The sequence below is a fragment of the Erythranthe guttata genome, chromosome 4 (genome assembly GCF_056151865.1).
Source record: "Erythranthe guttata isolate IM_541 chromosome 4, IM_541, whole genome shotgun sequence".
In the NCBI taxonomy this organism is placed as follows: domain Eukaryota; kingdom Viridiplantae; phylum Streptophyta; class Magnoliopsida; order Lamiales; family Phrymaceae; genus Erythranthe; species Erythranthe guttata.
The window spans coordinates 10,431,888-10,448,982 of record NC_142536.1 but is presented as its reverse complement, the minus strand read 5'-3'; the positions used below and the strand labels follow the sequence as shown (position 1 = coordinate 10,448,982).

The 17,095-nt window shown below is 35.8% G+C and overlaps 2 protein-coding genes across 6 annotated transcripts; one reads left to right on the top strand and one right to left on the bottom strand.

Moving 5' to 3' along the window:
* Positions 1 to 2,604: 2,604 nt before the first annotated feature.
* LOC105976258 (lipid phosphate phosphatase 2) lies at positions 2,605 to 5,505 on the bottom strand. 5 transcript variants are annotated; one of them, XM_013001539.2, is made up of 9 exons: positions 5,291 to 5,505; positions 5,070 to 5,156; positions 4,530 to 4,752; positions 4,338 to 4,425; positions 4,125 to 4,234; positions 3,918 to 4,011; positions 3,532 to 3,720; positions 3,365 to 3,424; positions 2,605 to 2,904 (listed from the first exon to the last, which is right to left on the bottom strand). In XM_013001539.2, the coding sequence occupies exons 3-9, from the start codon at positions 4,746 to 4,748 to the stop codon at positions 2,753 to 2,755; spliced, it is 912 nt and encodes a 303-aa protein (XP_012856993.2). In that variant the 5' UTR covers positions 4,749 to 4,752; positions 5,070 to 5,156; positions 5,291 to 5,505; the 3' UTR covers positions 2,605 to 2,752. The 5 variants fall into 5 exon arrangements, with proteins under 5 accessions (XP_012856993.2, XP_088672965.1, XP_088672968.1 ...); XM_088816839.1 differs by having other exon boundaries at positions 5,070 to 5,162; positions 5,291 to 5,459; XM_088816842.1 differs by having other exon boundaries at positions 2,605 to 2,850; positions 5,070 to 5,162; positions 5,291 to 5,396.
* Positions 5,506 to 9,918: 4,413 nt separating this feature from the next.
* Positions 9,919 to 13,164, top strand: LOC105976388 (uncharacterized). The gene is made up of 2 exons (XM_013001667.2): positions 9,919 to 11,234; positions 12,185 to 13,164. The coding sequence occupies exons 1-2, from the start codon at positions 10,114 to 10,116 to the stop codon at positions 12,942 to 12,944; spliced, it is 1,881 nt and encodes a 626-aa protein (XP_012857121.2). The 5' UTR covers positions 9,919 to 10,113; the 3' UTR covers positions 12,945 to 13,164.
* The last annotated feature ends 3,931 nt before the right edge of the window (positions 13,165 to 17,095 follow it).

The window sequence follows — 17,095 nt, the reverse complement described above, 5'->3', positions numbered from 1 at the left end:
AAAGAGATGAGGTGGGGTACGCTTCAATTCATCTAACTAAATGCATAAATATGACTATAGTCATATTCGAATATGACTATAGTCATGTTGCTGCAACTGTACAGATTTGAAACTCTATTTTCAGATCTGGAGAAGAGAGAGAGAGAGAGAGAGAGAGAGAGAGAGAGAGAGAGAGAGAGAGAGAGAGAGAGAGAGAGAGAGAGAGAGAGATTGAAAAATACATAAATAAAGGTAGAAAATTAACGAAAGAGAGGGAGGGGGAGTCAACGGCGATGGCGGCGGTGGTGAACGAAAGATAGAGTGAGAGAGGCGGACGGTGGTGGTGGTGGTGGTGGGCAGATCTGAAAAAAAAACTGAGAAGTTGAGTATTAATGAAAAAGAGATAAGAAGTCTTACGTGAAAACAAAGGAGGCGGCGGCGGCACAAGCGACGACGGTGGTGGTATGCAAATCTAGACGATGGTGGTGTAAGGAGAGAAATCGAGAGAGAACGAGATTATTTATGTGGAGACAAAGGAGGAAGGGGCGGCGACGGCGACGGGGGTGACGGCGGCGGCGGCGGTGGTGGCGGTGGTGGTGGCGGCGGTGGATGAAGCTTGAAATTTTAGGAGTGTTTTGGGGGATTTAGGTGGAGAGGTGGAGAAGAAAGAAGATGAAAGTGGTGGGTGGGCAAATAATTAGGGTTATAGTAATTGAGGGTATTTTTGTCTTCTCACATTAGTCTAAGGGATCTCACTAATTAAGAATGGAATTTGGATGTAGGCAAAAGTTTTTACAAGTCAATTTAGTTTAGTTCAAAATATTTTCCATTTGAGGAGTCTATTGCATATTTCCCCATGCTATATTAACTGAACATTTAAATGCCTCATTAAGTGCCAAATAAAAGCTAACATAAATATGCAATTCCTTAAAAAATGAAAATTACTTGACCACGAAGAGTTATAAAAATTGCCTCGATTATACTAAACTGCATTAACTTTTTTCTATTTATCAATTCTAAATACACCATGAAGAGTTATAAAAATTGTCTCGATTATACTAAATTGCATTAACTTTTTTCTATTTATCAATTCTAAATACAATGAATCCCAAATACATTGATTAATGATTATTTATTAAAATTACTTAGTTGTCCTTGAAAATTATATCTAAAGTACATATTGTGAGGGCAAATTTGTACGTACAGAAAATGGAAGAAATCACCCATCTATTCATACTTTTATAAGTAGTATAGATAGATATAGATATAGATATAGATATAGATATAGAATATTGTTATATACTTTATATAATTAAGAACTTAAACTTTTCCCACAGTTATATTACTTCATAAACCACCCCCCTCCCCCATCATGAGAAATGTTGTTATAATGCCATTTTGGCTTCAATCGTGATTTGACAAAAAAAAAATTCTAAATTTGACGAAAGCTCTAATCCAAATTGAATCACCAGGATTGGATATCCGGTGAGAAAGATATGCATTAATCAATGAACATTGTCTACAACTTTAATAATTTGAATTATCGACAATTCAAAATGTAACTGAACATGCATAAATTTATGAGTTGACATTCACTCCAAGTGATTCAAGTTGGATTCGAAAATTAACTCAAAGGGTTACAATTTTCGTGGTTTGAATTTTGCCAAAATAAGAATAAAAAATTGTCAAAATCAAGTTCGAAGTCAAAACAATATTAATAAAATTAAAATAACAATTAAAATTTCAGTACTCTTTTAAGAAAAGTAACACACATTTGTGTTGGATGCCGAATAGATAAATACATTATATCAATAAAACTATAAATTTAATTTTTTTTTTATACAAAAGCTCTTTTATAAACTTCTGTGTGTGTAAATATATAAAAATATAGGATAAGTTACTAATGTAATTTATGTTTACATGGAAACAAATAATGAAAATACTATAGAGCACTAGATCCACAAATATCTATTGAATTTTATTTTTCCACTAAAGAATTGATGGTAAAAGTGGTAGATGATCGGAAAAGGAGAATTACTAAGAAAATATCAATGAATATCATTAAAAAATTTACGATAATGAGGAAACACTGAAGCAATTAAAATGAATAAGAGGGAAAAAGGTAGTTCAATCATAAATAAATATATACAAAATAATATAAAACTAAACATTTTTTTTAAATCAAACTAAACATTTCAATATTTAGTAAAATTAGAATTGAAAGAAATTATCAATGTCACAATTATTTACATAAACTACGTTTATACTATTATTTTGATAAAACATAACAAGTGATTTTTTTTTTAATAAATATACAAAAAAACTAATAAGACACGTGCAACGCACGTGCACATGCCTAGTGTTTTAAAAATTATAGAGAGGTTCTTTTGCTTTCGCTATTTAAATAAGTATTTCGATAAACCGGTTCGATTTATCGCCCAATTAGAAGGGGTGCTACAAATATACTTAGTTTTCATTTAAATATTATTTAAATAGATTAAATTAAATTAAATTTAAAAATGAGGCCCCAATTTAATGTTTGGCATTTTTAGTGAATCTTTTTGTGAAGCCCCAAATGAGAGTTTGGGGTCTTCAATTTAGGGTATTCGGCTGGACTTGATCTAAGTAAGTTGTACCTTAGCTCCAAAGAAAAGTTTTTCATATCCGATATCTATACGTATATCTATCTACATATACAAAGTATATTTGTCTAGATAATTTTGATCGTATCTTCTACATACAAAAAGTTGATGATACTAAAACAAACAGCATATCACTTTCTCCTGCCATTCTCCAAAATGTCCAAGTCCGACGTTCCATCCGTTGCAGTGGGTCCGAGTTGTTCATTCCGTAAGTGAGCGGTTTCCATTTCTGTATGAAAACCGTTTTCTTCAACTATTCTGTTAAATGCATGAGTTGCCCAACCTATGTATTCAGACCAATCAATTGGTCAACAAATTACCTAATTTATATATATATACACGGTTCATGCGTCACAATTTTGTTCTATATTATCTATTAATTTAAAATTTTAAACGACACATATTTGAAAATCGAAAGAGTAACTTTCAACGGTTACATTTATTAGTCGGTAAGTCCTATGTGGATACAAGACTGCAGAAATATATTTGATGGAAACATATTTCCGGGTATATCTAAAGTGTAAAGTAACACTAAACATCAGCAAATTTGCACATAAGTTGCAATTCAATAAAAATAACGTCTATATCTGGAGCCAACGAACGGTCTTTCTCTCTGATTCATTTTCTCCATGTATGTAAATACGAATGCGACTACTTTCTCCTTATACTATATCCGTTATATTAAGTTAACTAAAGCAAGTTCAGAAGCTATTGACTAGAGCTAAAAAGATGAATATACTCACCGTTAATGTAATGTGGCAATGGGAAGAATTGGAGGTAGCAAACCGAAGAAACCACGCAGCCTACATACATTTGAACAAGTTAGAAAGCATATATAGATCAAATTAAATAGTTTGTTTACGGTTAAATTCCTAGACATAAATGTTTATATTAAAGTTTAAATGGTTACCTAAGATGGATCCAGCAAACACATCAGTCCAATGATGCCAATAATCGTCCACACGAGAAATTGCTACTAAAGCAGCAAACAGATACGGTAGCACAACAATGCAAAGTTTTGCCGCGTGCCCTCTTTTATCAAACACTTTAATCTTCCCACACAAGTACCACGCAAGAAAACCCAACCCTGCAAACGACCCTGCATATACATCGAAAAAGTTCTTCACAACAAATTATTTTCTATAAAACCCTGTCTGCAAAAACCGATCCTTGTTTACCAACAAAACATTTTCAAAACCTCTTCCAAAATCCAAAAAATCACTTTATGTGTCAAGAACTAATGTAAAAAAGATGCATTGGTTAATAAAGCCCATATGTATGCTTCTTGATACCTACATGCAGAGTGACCACTAGGAAAGCTTTTATATCCTTCTTTAATAATCTTTGCATCTCCAGTACACAAGACATCCCCATTCATAGGATCGAAAACCTGATAGAAATGCACGAACAATTATAATACTATGTACGAAAATATGATCATACCTCAATTTATTCAAAATGAAGGGTAATAATGGTAATGTTGTTTTATGTGCGAAGTTGTACCGCGACACCATCAGGGAAGCATCTGTAGTAGAAGTTTGGTCTGGGGCGTCCAACAGCGTCTTTTATCGAGTCAGTAATGACAGCTGTTACCAGAACAGAGTACGCCAGACCTAAAAAATATTATTTTGCAATGCAATTACGATGCTTAATATTCGAATATAAATAAACAGTAATTATTATATATGGTATAGGATGAAGGAATGCTATACATACCGAGTATAGCATGGTGTAAGTCATAAACATCCCTTTTGTAGAGGTAATATATCATAAATATGATGCAGGGGAGGATCACTGCATATATCTATATTCCACAAAACCAGTTTAACCAATAAACAACCACATGCATTTACTCTAATTAATCTAATGAACTACTATAGTGTGTGTGTGTGTGTGCGTTGGAATTACCGGGACAGCCCACATGGGGACGGTGTCTTGCATTTTGAAGGGGTATTTGAGATCGGTCATCAAATCAGAGCTCACGTAACGGTGAAAGGGTTCAATGAGATTGAGGCAGCCATCAATTGCCGCAAGAAGTAGCAGAATCAGCCAATCGTGCATATGCACTCTCGCAAGCTTTGCTCCATGTGATTGCAAAGTGTGCCCCACAAACTGATTCTGTCTCATTTTTCTGTTATATATATATTATCCAATTATCTACACATGCATACAACTCTTTCATTTGTAACAACCAATTCATGTAATATATACAACATAACATACTAGCTAAGGAAAATATTCAAAACAATGCACCCCCATATATATATATATATATATATATATATATATATATATATATATATATATATATATATATATATATATACAATAAAATTTTTTTATCTAAAATAAAGCCTATTGAAAAAGGCAAATGCAAAATTTGAAACACATGCATTACATTTCTGATGAAATGGAGAAAAAAAGGTGATTAAGGATAAAATGGTGTACCGAATGACGATAAATTCGGAGATAATGAATGAGAGCACAGCACGAGGATGGTCCAAGGATGTGCCCTCTATAAATGCATGCAATAGCCTGCTGCTGCATGCAAAATATATATATATTTAATTAAATGGATGTTTTTGTATATTTGAAAATTCTGGCAAAAGTAAGACATATTAAAAATACATAAAAAGAAGAAGATAAAGAGATGTAAACGAAGCGATGACCTTGTGAAAATATTGTGCCAATCTGTGTGAATAAGGCGGATGTGTATTGAAATAATACATTAATCTTTGATCAGATAGTAGTTATACTGCTGCTGCTGAAATTATTGGATGAAATTTAGTGTAATCTTCTATTCATCAAAATTCATTGTCTAAATTTGGAATGGATCCTAAATATTTGGATGAAGGTGGGGGTGGACTTGGGGCACCCCTGAATTATATGTTGTACATATTATACCATTCTTTAAGTTAAATATCTCGCTCTTTATTTTCAATAATAATATTCATCAACTGCCATTATTTTATATACTCATTTAATTATTCTTACTTTCAATTTCTATTTCTTTTTATTTTCATTCGGTTATATAGAGAAAAAAAATATTTTTCTCTTAAAAGTAAAATATATCAAGAAACCACAATAAAAGTGTATTTATTTTCTTTATGTGAAACTTGAACATATAATATAATTTTGTATTTTCATCTGATTAATTTCAAGTGTGGGCATTTTATATTTTTATAATATAATTTATTAAATATTTCAGAAGTGGTTTTAATTATTAGATTTATTTAATCAAAATAATACACCGCGACAAATTTATATCCTTAAAAAATAAATTTTAAGGTGTATGGTAAAATTTAAATGATAAATATGTAAGTATTTTCGAATAAAGTAATTGAAAAAATATTGAGTAAAAAATTATTTGCACTCAATTTCTTATGATACTTTATATTTTATATATCGTTAGAATAAATATGTTAGATAAAAAAATATGATTAAAGAGTGGGCATAATATAACACGTATATTTAAGCTAGTGCGTCTATAAGCCCTGAGCGTGCTAATAAAGATTAATAGGGATAATTACATTTTTGGTCCCTCATGTTTGGCCCGATTTCACTTTTGGTCCCCCTTGTTCCAAAGTGAACAAAGTTCACCTCCAAGTTTCAATTTTAAACACTTTTGGTCCCTGCCGTTAAATTCCCGTTAGCAAGTAACGAAAACCACTATTTTGGGGTGAAAATTGAAATTTTAATTTTTTTGGGGGCTGAAAAATAATTACAAATTAAAAATAGACTACTTATAAATTTTAATAATAATAAAAAAAAAAAAGAAATTAAATTTTTTATTATACTTAATATTATTATAATTATACTACTTAGAATTAAATTTTTAATAATAAAAAAAATTACTAAACAAATTATTTTCAATCATACTTAAGATTACTCGGGGATAGCTCTCGTCTGCAATCCATTTGTCTCCCCAAATCGAAGTTGTTTCGCTGTTGCCAATCTGCATTCCGATACCAGCCTGTAGGAATTGAAGGGCCTCCAAAATACCCCTCCACGTGGTTGAAGGTCGAGGACCGGTATCCGCGGTGAGAAATTCGCCATGAGGATAATACCTCGCTTTAAGAATTTTCGTCAAGAGCAAGCCTGGTTCCGTCATAAGTCTTCACCCCTGTTTCGCCAAATGTGCAAGATTAAAGTAGTTCATATCTCGAAAGCCAAGGCCACCCTTTGTTTTAGGTAGGCACATTTTCCTCCACGGCAACCATGCTACCCCCTTGTTCCCCCAGTGCCCCACCAATATCTCCGAATAATCGATTCAATGTCCTTGAGTATCCCTTTTGGTAAGCAAAACCAACTCATGATGTAAGTCGGGACTGATTGAAGCACCAACTTAATCAATACCTCTCTTCCAGCTCTAGAGAGTTGTTTTTCCCCCCATCCTTTGACCTTCGCCCAAACCCGATCTCTAAGGTAACTGAAAATTTCTTTTTTAGTACGTCCCATCAAGCAAGGCATTCCAAGATACTTGTCGTGTTTGTCAACTACCTTGAACCCAAGAATTTGGTGAATGGAGTGTCGAATAACTGGTGAAGTAGATGAGCTAAACGTCATGGTGGACTTATCAAGATTAATCTCCTGTCCATTGCTGGTTAATAATTTCCTCACAATCATCTCCCCTTATCCACATGGCCTCGAATCTAAATGGTCTCCGGCCTCTACGAAGGTGTGGTGAGCGTGGTGATTCAAGTGTGAGCATAAGGGGGGTATGGTCCGAGCCCGGGAGACCCAAGTGGGTAACTTGAGCGTGAGGGAAGCGCGTCATCCACGCATTATCCGCACAAACCCTGTCCAAACGGCTCCGCACTGTATGGGAATGAAGCCTATTGTTCGACCAAGTAAACGGTGTGCCGCGGTAGCCAATGTCCGACAGGCTACAACAATCAAGGGCAGCTCGGAAAGCTTCGATTTCGCCTGGAAATTTTGGGATTCCCTCCATCTTTTCCGAGTTACAAAGAATTTTATTGTAGTCGCCACCAACCATCCAAGGCAAGTCGTTATGAGTCCGGAGTTGGCAAAGGAGATCCCAGGATAAATGACGGTGTGATTTATCAGGATATCCATAAAACCCCGTAAACCTCCACTTGTTGCTGCCATCTGTGGGACAAACCTCCACGTCAATGTGATTGCTAGAAAAGATGGAAAGGGTAACCGTAAGATCCTTATGCCACAACAGTGCGAGGCCACCAGATTTGCCGACCTTATCGACGGCCAGTCCAAATAAATTCCATTTCTTCTTCAGATGCTCAATCTTCTGTGGTGTAGATCTCGTCTCCGAGCGAAACACCAAGCTGGGGTTATATTTTCAGAGAATGTCTCCGAGTGTATGAATTGTCAAGGGCACCCCGAGCCCTAGACAATTCTAGATCAGGCAATTCATTGTTCTCGACGGGACTGCACCGCAGTCTCCGGCGTTGAGCTAGTATCTTCGTCGATTAACTTCAAGTTCTGCTTCTTCCTTGTTCTGTCATACTCCTTTTCCGAAGAAGCTACCCTCTTGCTCCTCCGAATCTTGCTCGGGTTCACAATTTTTCTCCCTGGAGGATCAGATCCACCATCGGAATAAAGTTGGACCACGTTGTTGATTAGGTTCATTTTCTCCAGGCCTGCACGGATAGTTCTCCTTATCTTTGTAGTGTTGCGAATGTAAGTCGTTTTTGGATTGCGTCGTGAAAGCAAAGATATTTGCCCCTCTTGGTGTGCAACGTGGCTGGGCCCTGTTGGGATCTTGAATGTTAGGTTGGACAACTTGTAACGGGATTTTAAGACTCATGTCCTCTTTTGAGTTCGAGAATCGAAGCCAATTTCCATATGGAAGCTCATCGACAGAGTCAATAAATCCCTTTCATATCTTAGCGGAAATTTGTTCCCAAGAAGCCCACATAGGAAGCAAAGATTCGGTAGTCGCTCATAAGTAAAGCTCACCCAGGTTTTGGTGCCGTCCGAGTTATGTAGGTAAAGCCCACGTTTAATGCTCCGAGAAACATCAATTGCAACCTTAACCCTAACGAATTGTGCAAATCGAAGTTGGTTTTGATTCAGAACTTGGAGAAGCAGGCCGATCTTGCTGCCAATCTGAGACGCAACCTCGACCAACCCCTGGTTCATTGGGAGTTGGTGAAGACGAACTACAATTGGCATCTGGTTAACCTCCATCGTCGCCGGATCAAACTCAGGTTCGATTTCTAAAAAGATGAGAGCATTCTTTTCCAAAAGCCTAAGGACAACCCCCTATTGCATGTTTTTTGTCCAGGTGATGGTAGAACTCAATAAGGATCTTGTTATCGCCCAAAGATTGTATCTCACATCCCTTAACAGGTTGGAGTAACCGGGTCACATTAGCTCGAATGGTATGTATAGACAACTCCTTAGAAGAGACTACCCTCCCAACTAAACTGAGACCACTATTGACATTGTTGTCCGTTGCATGTGTGCGATCCACAGTGACCCCCTCTTCCTCATCTGGGGTTAAACGAAATTTGTTTGCAAGGGTATCGGTGATGGTCTCCATGAACGAACGAGAAAGGGAGAGAGATGAGATGAGAGTCACACGGTGAGGATCCCTAGCAACGCCTGTGTGATGCGGATCTGGAGGAGGAAGGAAAAAAGTAAAACAAAAAAATAGGGTTATGAACAAAAAGAGGAGAGATAAACTACAATATAACTAAACCCTAACAAACCAAAGCAATTATTGACTAAAAAAAAAGTATTGCTCACGATCGGATCGTTTGAATCGGTGAATAAATATTTAGTGGAATTGAGGATCTGCAAAGATCAAAGCATGATAAAGAAACAAGCCTCTCATAGAGAGAGAAAATGTGTAATTTCCAATAATGTTTTTTTTCTTATGGTTTGATAATTCTCAATTTGGAATTTTACATTCGAGTAAAAAACTTTTTTATATGCCCCAAAACGCTATAGAAAGACCGAAAGGAGTATTTGATGTCCCATTTTTAGGGCAAAATATTGGAGATGCCCCTAAGTGGCCAATATCTATCTAGTTTGTGGCGCCCTCCCCACCCAAAGTGAAGCAACCCTTGTCCAAATATTAGCGGTGCCGCCCGCTCAACACACTACTTATGTCACGAGCTCCGCCAAGACCCCCTAATTTTCACTACTAGCGCGGCCATCGCCATGGACTAAAAATAAAATTGATTGAATATTTTTATGCAAAGTAAAATTTGTATGAAAGGGCTTTAGCAAATTTTTGCATTTATATAAGTGTGCGCGCCTAGAATTAAAATTTGTACTCAAATGTACATACTATATATGATATATATTTGACTTAGAAATATCGTGATACTTTTCCATAAAAAAAGTTAAAAAAACCTCCCCTGTTAGTTAAGCTTTGCGTGATCTAGCTTTGGTTATTGATACAGTGCACAAATATCCAAAAGTCAACAATTAGTAAAGAAACAGCAAACTCCGAGTTCGTTTCTCCAAATCACACGCCCCCCCAATTGCTAGCTTTTCAATGTAAATGAGTAAATGCATTTGCTTCACCACTGATCTAGGATCGAACCCCCACCTTCCAACAATAATGGATCCACCACCATCTTCCTCCAACCACCCCGACTCCTCCGCCACTTCTTCGCCGCACTCCCGCTGCACCGACACCACCTGGGATGACAACCCTCTACCGCCTGTCCCCGGTGCCGCCAAGCTCCGCCTCATGTGCAGCTACGGCGGCCACATCATCCCCCGCCCCCACGACAAGTCCCTGTGCTACGTGGGCGGCGACACCCGCATCGTGGTGGTGGAGCGCCACTCCTCCCTCGCCGAACTCCACTCCCGCCTCTCCCACACCCTCCTCAACGGCCGCCACTTCACCCTCAAGTACCAGCTCCCCACTGAAGATCTCGACTCTCTCATATCACTCTCCTCCGACGAAGACCTCGATAACATGATCGAGGAGTACGACCGGACCACCTCCGCCTCCCCGCTGAAGCCCTCCCGCCTCCGCCTGTTCCTCTTTCCTTCGAAGCCTGAAACTGCAGCTTCCATGGGTTCTTTGCTGGATGATGCCAAGTCAGAGACGTGGTTCGTTGACGCGTTGAACGGTGCTGGTTTGCTCCCCAGAGGGATATCTGAGTCGGCGGCCATTGATACCTTCTTGGAACGCCATCACGGCAATAGTGATTCTAGTGCGGATCTCGAGGCCCTGCAGAATGAGTCTGTGGGGAATATTAACAAACAGGTTGTGGGCAAGGCTAATAATAATTCTCAGGAAGTCTTTCTTGTGGAAACGACTTCTTCCTTTGGGTCGAGCTCTTCTTCGCCGTCAATGGCGAATCTGCCGCCCATTAAGGTGAGAACTGAAGGTTACAATCAGACGGCTGGGCTGGATGAGCAGTTTTCTCATGCGAGCATTGCTTCTGGTTTGGCAAATGCAGCTCCACCACCTCTTCCTAATATTGGCGCCGCCGCATCAGGTGGAGGAGAAAATGTGAATCGGGTAATATGCGATGATGAGAAGTCGGAGAAGTCCGACCATGGAACGGTGGCGGCGACAAGGGTGAGGAAGCCGCCGTTGCCATTGCAAACGGTGCAGAGGAAGGTAGCTGATATTCATAGTTTGACCTCACCTGACTCTGTAACAAGGTGTCATTATTTCCCCAAATTCTGCCTTCTATTTAATATTTTATATCAGATTTATAAAATATTATTATAAATATTCACTTGGCATATTATGCAATACTCCATCTTTTCGAGATTATATGACTTTTTAGAGAACTTTTTTGTCCCAAATTATTTTTTATTTTAGATTTTCAATGAAGTATTCATTGCATTATTTTTAATTTTACCCTTAATCACTCCTAAGTAATTAGTTGAAAATCAATTAATATCGAGGATATTTTAGTAATTTTATAAGTTTTTTACTATAATCTATGCACATTTATTAATTTTCTTAATATGTGCAAAACAACCCAAAACAACATTGAAATTGGGATGGGATAGTATAAAATAGGAAGTCCTTTATTTTTATTTTTTTTCTTTTATAAGTCTTGGTCAACAGTTGGTTACAGTTTCACTCACTTTAATTATTTTCAGGAAATCAATTGGTTTGTTAAGGTTTTCAAAACAATTTTTAAAATTTCTTTCACTTACGTAAGAACTCGTACAATAAAATGATTTGACTGCTAAGATACAAAATGTTTTCACTAAAACACAAATAAATTATCACTTTATTTTTTCAAAATATATTTTTCTAACACCTTTTAAATATGATTTTACTGGTACGGCTCATTTCAACTTATAAATAAATATTACTTTTATTCTCCAATTATTTTTTCAAAACGTATTTCCCCAAATTAAAATGAAAATAACTGCCGCAACATATCCAAACATTGTCTTTGTTGTTCTTTTTTTCTATAAAGGCCTTTATATAAACTTGTAAATTGTTATAGAATGTTACATATATTTTTTATTGGAATTTGTGCCTATTGTGGGATTTTCTCTTGAGATCCACTAATTTTTCCATTGGGTCAATATAATATATATAAAGTCTGTGGTGTAGCTGAATTACGTTTCTTCTTTGGTTACACTTACAGCGAGAGTAGCATTACCTCGGTTGGATCCCAATCAAAGCAGCAAACAATTCACCAAGAACCAATGCACAGAGTTCCTACTCCAACATTAATAACAACAACAGATGATCAAAAGACGATCAATACTACTACTATTACTACTACTACTGCTACTGCTACTGCTGCTGCTGCTGCTGATTATATTCAAGAACCAATAACAACAACTCATGATCAAATTCTCATGCAACAGCTTCCATACCAAAATCAACAAATAAATATTCATCAAACTGCTCAACCCACGCACTACATCCACCACCCTCAACCGATGCCCGTTTCTTCCTACTATCCAATGTATCAGCTACAACAGCACCCCACCCAAACACACCAATCGATCCATCACCACCAACAAATTCACGATCCACAGTATCAAATGTACTTATTGCCTCATAATAATCCTCAGCCCGTCGTTTATCAGACCAAGCCCGAAATGGCGCCGAGTAATATGCACCCATCCATTCAATATCAGCATCAACATCAGCAGTATATTTCTCAAATGCCTTCTTTGGCCCCATCACAGTCTAATAATAATAATAGTAATAATATTGCTGCTTCCGCGGGTGCTATTAATTACGGATATGACTACTCTCATCAAATGCAGGATCAAGTTTACTATGCTCAGCCTCCACCGTCACAGTACCAAACTATGACCTCTGCTTCTGCAGTAATGCTTTCTCACGAGCCTTCTACTCACCTTACTCCTCCAGATAACACTGGACAACATTGATTGTAAAACAAAATAAAGGGTTGTTGTTGTTGTTAACTACGATTAATAATGTTAATGCTTTTATATTTGGTTCTTGTAATTTTAATATTTGGAATTATAATTTTTAAGAAGTGTTGTTGTATGTTATTTGTCTATGTTAATGGTGTTTTGAAATTTAAATAAATAAAGGGAGTGTTGTGCACTCTTCAAAGAACTATCAGAGTTTTGGTAGTTTTCAAAATTCAGTTTTTCCTTCTTCTCATACACGCTCGATCTAATATTGATGATGAATTGATGAAATTACTTTAACTAGTTCCATTTTATTTCTCTGTTCCAATAGGTTCATTAATTGATCAAATGTTCTAATTTTATCATGTAATTAGTTACTTTACTTAACCACTAGTTCCATTTTATTTCTCTATTCCAATAGGTTCATTAATTGATCACATTTTCTAATTTTATCATGTAATTAGTTACTTTAGTTAACCACTTTGATTAGTATCTAAATACACGATTTGTTGTCCAGTAAGAGATAATCGGTTGGAGCAAGTGAGTTTCTATCAATTGACCAAAGTTCTAATCTCCTTGCCAACGGTCGTTAGATCGAGATTGACACATATGATTAGCCTAAATTTCTTTACGCCTCTCGTATGTTTACAAGCTATTATACGAGAATGTAGGTTTATCCAGTGCATCGATATGGTTACTTACGAGTTCCTTCGTTACCAAAAAAATAAAACTGATTTGTTGGTTAATCATGTTCAATGCCCAAGGAAATAATCATGTTAGAGAAATAAATAATGTTATCATATTCAAAAGAAAGTTTTTGTTTATTTTTACAATGATATATACATGCACACAACTTAAAATTTCATTTTTTCAATTGAAATCAATTATCGGAATAAATCAAATGAGATTTTAAGATTGCTCATATGTGAAAAATAAGATAAGAATATTTATTCTTTTCTTTTTCTTGCTATACTATGTTTTAATTGTTGTTCCCAATACATAAAACGGGTAGTGAATTTAGTAAAATGGTCGAACAAATTAATTAGTGAAAATACGAAAAGATAAGCCGAGGCGAGAAAACTCTTTCCTTAAGACAATATTGCCCCGCTACGGTGCTTACGGTTATTTGGCAATGGTCTCCCAACGGCTAACTCGGCATATGAGCAATCAAAATCCCGAGTACAACGAACGTTACTTTGTGTCTCAAACTCTCGAATCGAATACGGAAGAAAATATTCTACGAAGAATATTTCCGGGCTAAAGAAAAAAGAATTCCATAGAACAAAATTATGGAATTGAATTGATTTTTTATGTTGTTTTCAAATTAAACATGTGGAGTTTCTATTTATAAGTTTCCAATGATTGTGATTATTGAACACAACCCTTAGGAAATTAAACAAGGTGCAATAGTGTTGGAATACGATAATAAAATTGCTTCAAATGGTAGGCGAAACAGTTTACAGTGAATGTGGAATTCACTTGAGATTCGAATACCCATTTATCTTTCGGAGAGATTGATTTTGTCGACTTCTTTAATAGCTATTGTTACACAAAATCCACCGCTGACGATTGAAGACGACTGCCATGTTTTGCCGGTGAAGATGATTGCAAATCCACAGCTGGAATTTCGACAGCCATGGAGTGGGAGGTTTTGACGGAGAGGGGTCGATTGGTGACGACAATGATGAGCAAAGAAGAAAAAAAAAGATGTTAGGGGCAACTCTGTCATTTCACACAGCAAAATTGAAGAAAAATCGCAGAACTCGTGCGTGTAAGACACGATTTGCCTCCAGGGGTCTTAATGCTTTGACTTTGATTACGAGGGAGGTTTGAGTGAAATTTTATTTGATAGGGAATATTTGACAATTAGGTATTACACAGGGATGGTATTTGCAATTTACTCTGGAGCAAATACATCAATATCGGTTGATTGTGGATTATGAGTAAAAACCCCCCACACACCCTTACTAGAATATCCATTCACTCGGCTTCTCCAGAAACCGTATCAGATTTCACTGACATGAATACATTCTTTTGGAAAATCTCACTAATGAATGGAAAAAAATTGTCGACATATAGAGATTAGAAGTTTGTTATTACAGTTGGAGGTTCAAGTCATGCTATCGTTTGATACATAGACAGATGAGTACCATGCACGCCTGCACGGACACGATAATAATGGGGAGGCCATGTGCATCGGCACTACATGCAAATGAGGAATGAAAATGGTTTTAGAAGCTAGAAGTTCACCATAAAATCAAAATTTCTTATGGCGAGACTGCACTAACATCATTTCGAGCAAGATGGAGCTTCTACTCTCTTTTGTCGAATCTGTAATGGCACAGTTTTGACACAGTTTTGAGCATGTTACATGCCTTTCAAGCAACAAATTCTCTCTGCGATTTAAACAAACAAGAAAATAATTGCACAAAGATAATTTATTGACTTAAAAATTAATATTGCGGGTTACAAACTCTAATTTAATCATCTGATTCTTCTCACAAGAATAATATATGTTCACTTTCAATTTCGGAGTCGGGTCGTTTACTTGATCTTCTCCGGATTTGATTTTGAACTTGAATAACGTTTTCCGAGGATCGAACGCTGAACTATAATGAGCTTTGACTTGAAGATCTTGGAGTGTTTGATAGATTTGGCCCTTCAATCTTCCTTCGATCTTGATTTGTTGAAGAACGTCCTCGATTTGATGAAGAACACTGAGATGTTGTAGAGAGAATTTTCTCCTATGATTTTCGGTTGTGTGTTGAATTGTGTAGGGAAGGTCCTTATTTATTATGGTAGAATAAGAGTCATTGATAACCTTCTTTGATGACGTGGCACGATTTGATTGACTCTCTTGAAATTGATATTTATCTCTTACAACTTGGAAGAGTAGAAATAATCCTATTGCCTAATAATTAATTGATAATTATCTCGTATAACTTGGAAGAGAAGAAATAATCCTATTGGCTAAAGATTAATTGATATTTATCTTCATAACTTATTTTGAAAGACAAATTATAATCAGAAATTCAATTTTAATTATATTAAAATTTAGGCGTCTATAAATACTCCATCGAGACTTGTTACAAAATGTAATGAGATGAAAATAATATGTATTATTTTCAATAGAGGTACGAGTATATATATACACAAAGTAACAAGCTATAAAAGGAAACCTAATCAAGTCAAATCCCGAAATTATGCATATAATACATTAACATATCTAATCAAATCTCGTTATAATGAATATAATATATTTTAACAATATAAATATAATATAATATATATTAACAATAACAAACATTAAATATTTGCATTGAGCGGCTTCAAATTAAAATTGGCATGAATATGATGTTCCTTATCCTAGTTATTTTTCTTTTTAGGAAAGTCTATTTTTTCTTCGTTCTTCTTTGTTGGTCATCACATCCCATTAAAATTGTCTTACATGATTGTTCATCCAATAATTTGATGAACATTTTTATATTAGTCTTCTAATAGGAGCAGTTGGCTACCATCCAAAGTGGAGGACATGTAGTTGATCCACCTGCCCTTAGATTATTTGTTTTCAAACTAAAGTAGATATATGAAATTTCCAAACACACTTAATATATCTAGTGATCAGCCTCTGATGTCGATCATTGATTTTTATGTCCATAGAAATCTTATTGTTTGTTATAACACTAAAGTTATTTTAACAAGGTATTTATAACATAATTTTGTATGTAGTGATAGTTTATTGTTTGTAAAGAAGAGTAAATGACACATGATTTTTTATGGTTCGACAAATAAAATTTTACTAGTCCATTTTTAAGTGCGAATAATAACGGGAATTAATAAAAAACACTAAAGACTCTCAATTGATGTTAAACATTGTTGTCGCACACTACTCGAACTCTTATCTTCAATACGACAAACTCCTTAATTAGCATTCATGGACTCTCTCCAATGTTAAACTTCCTTAAGTCGATAATCTCGATATTCTCTAAGCACTTCTCCGAAATACCAATCTTCTTTATGATTTGATATAAGAAAATCATATAAGAAACTAGTAGGTGTTGCAATAGTTACAAGTTACAACGATAGCATAAGACTGCTCCTACAGATTGCCCTTGCAAATCCTTCTTGTTGAGATGTGTATTTGTCAGTAAAAGTTTCAAGTG

Coding starts and splice junctions, on each gene's coding strand:
- LOC105976258 (XM_013001539.2), bottom strand. CDS start 4,748: ATGAGACAGAATCAGTTTGTGGGGCACACTTTGCAATCACATGGAGCA. Junction 4,426..4,529: donor TCCCCATGTGGGCTGTCCCG/GTAATTCCAACG, acceptor TGTGGAATATAG/ATATATGCAGTGATCCTCCC. Junction 3,721..3,917: donor TCCTAGTGGTCACTCTGCAT/GTAGGTATCAAG, acceptor ATGTATATGCAG/GGTCGTTTGCAGGGTTGGGT.
- LOC105976388 (XM_013001667.2), top strand. CDS start 10,114: ATGAGTAAATGCATTTGCTTCACCACTGATCTAGGATCGAACCCCCAC. Junction 11,235..12,184: donor TCACCTGACTCTGTAACAAG/GTGTCATTATTT, acceptor TTACACTTACAG/CGAGAGTAGCATTACCTCGG.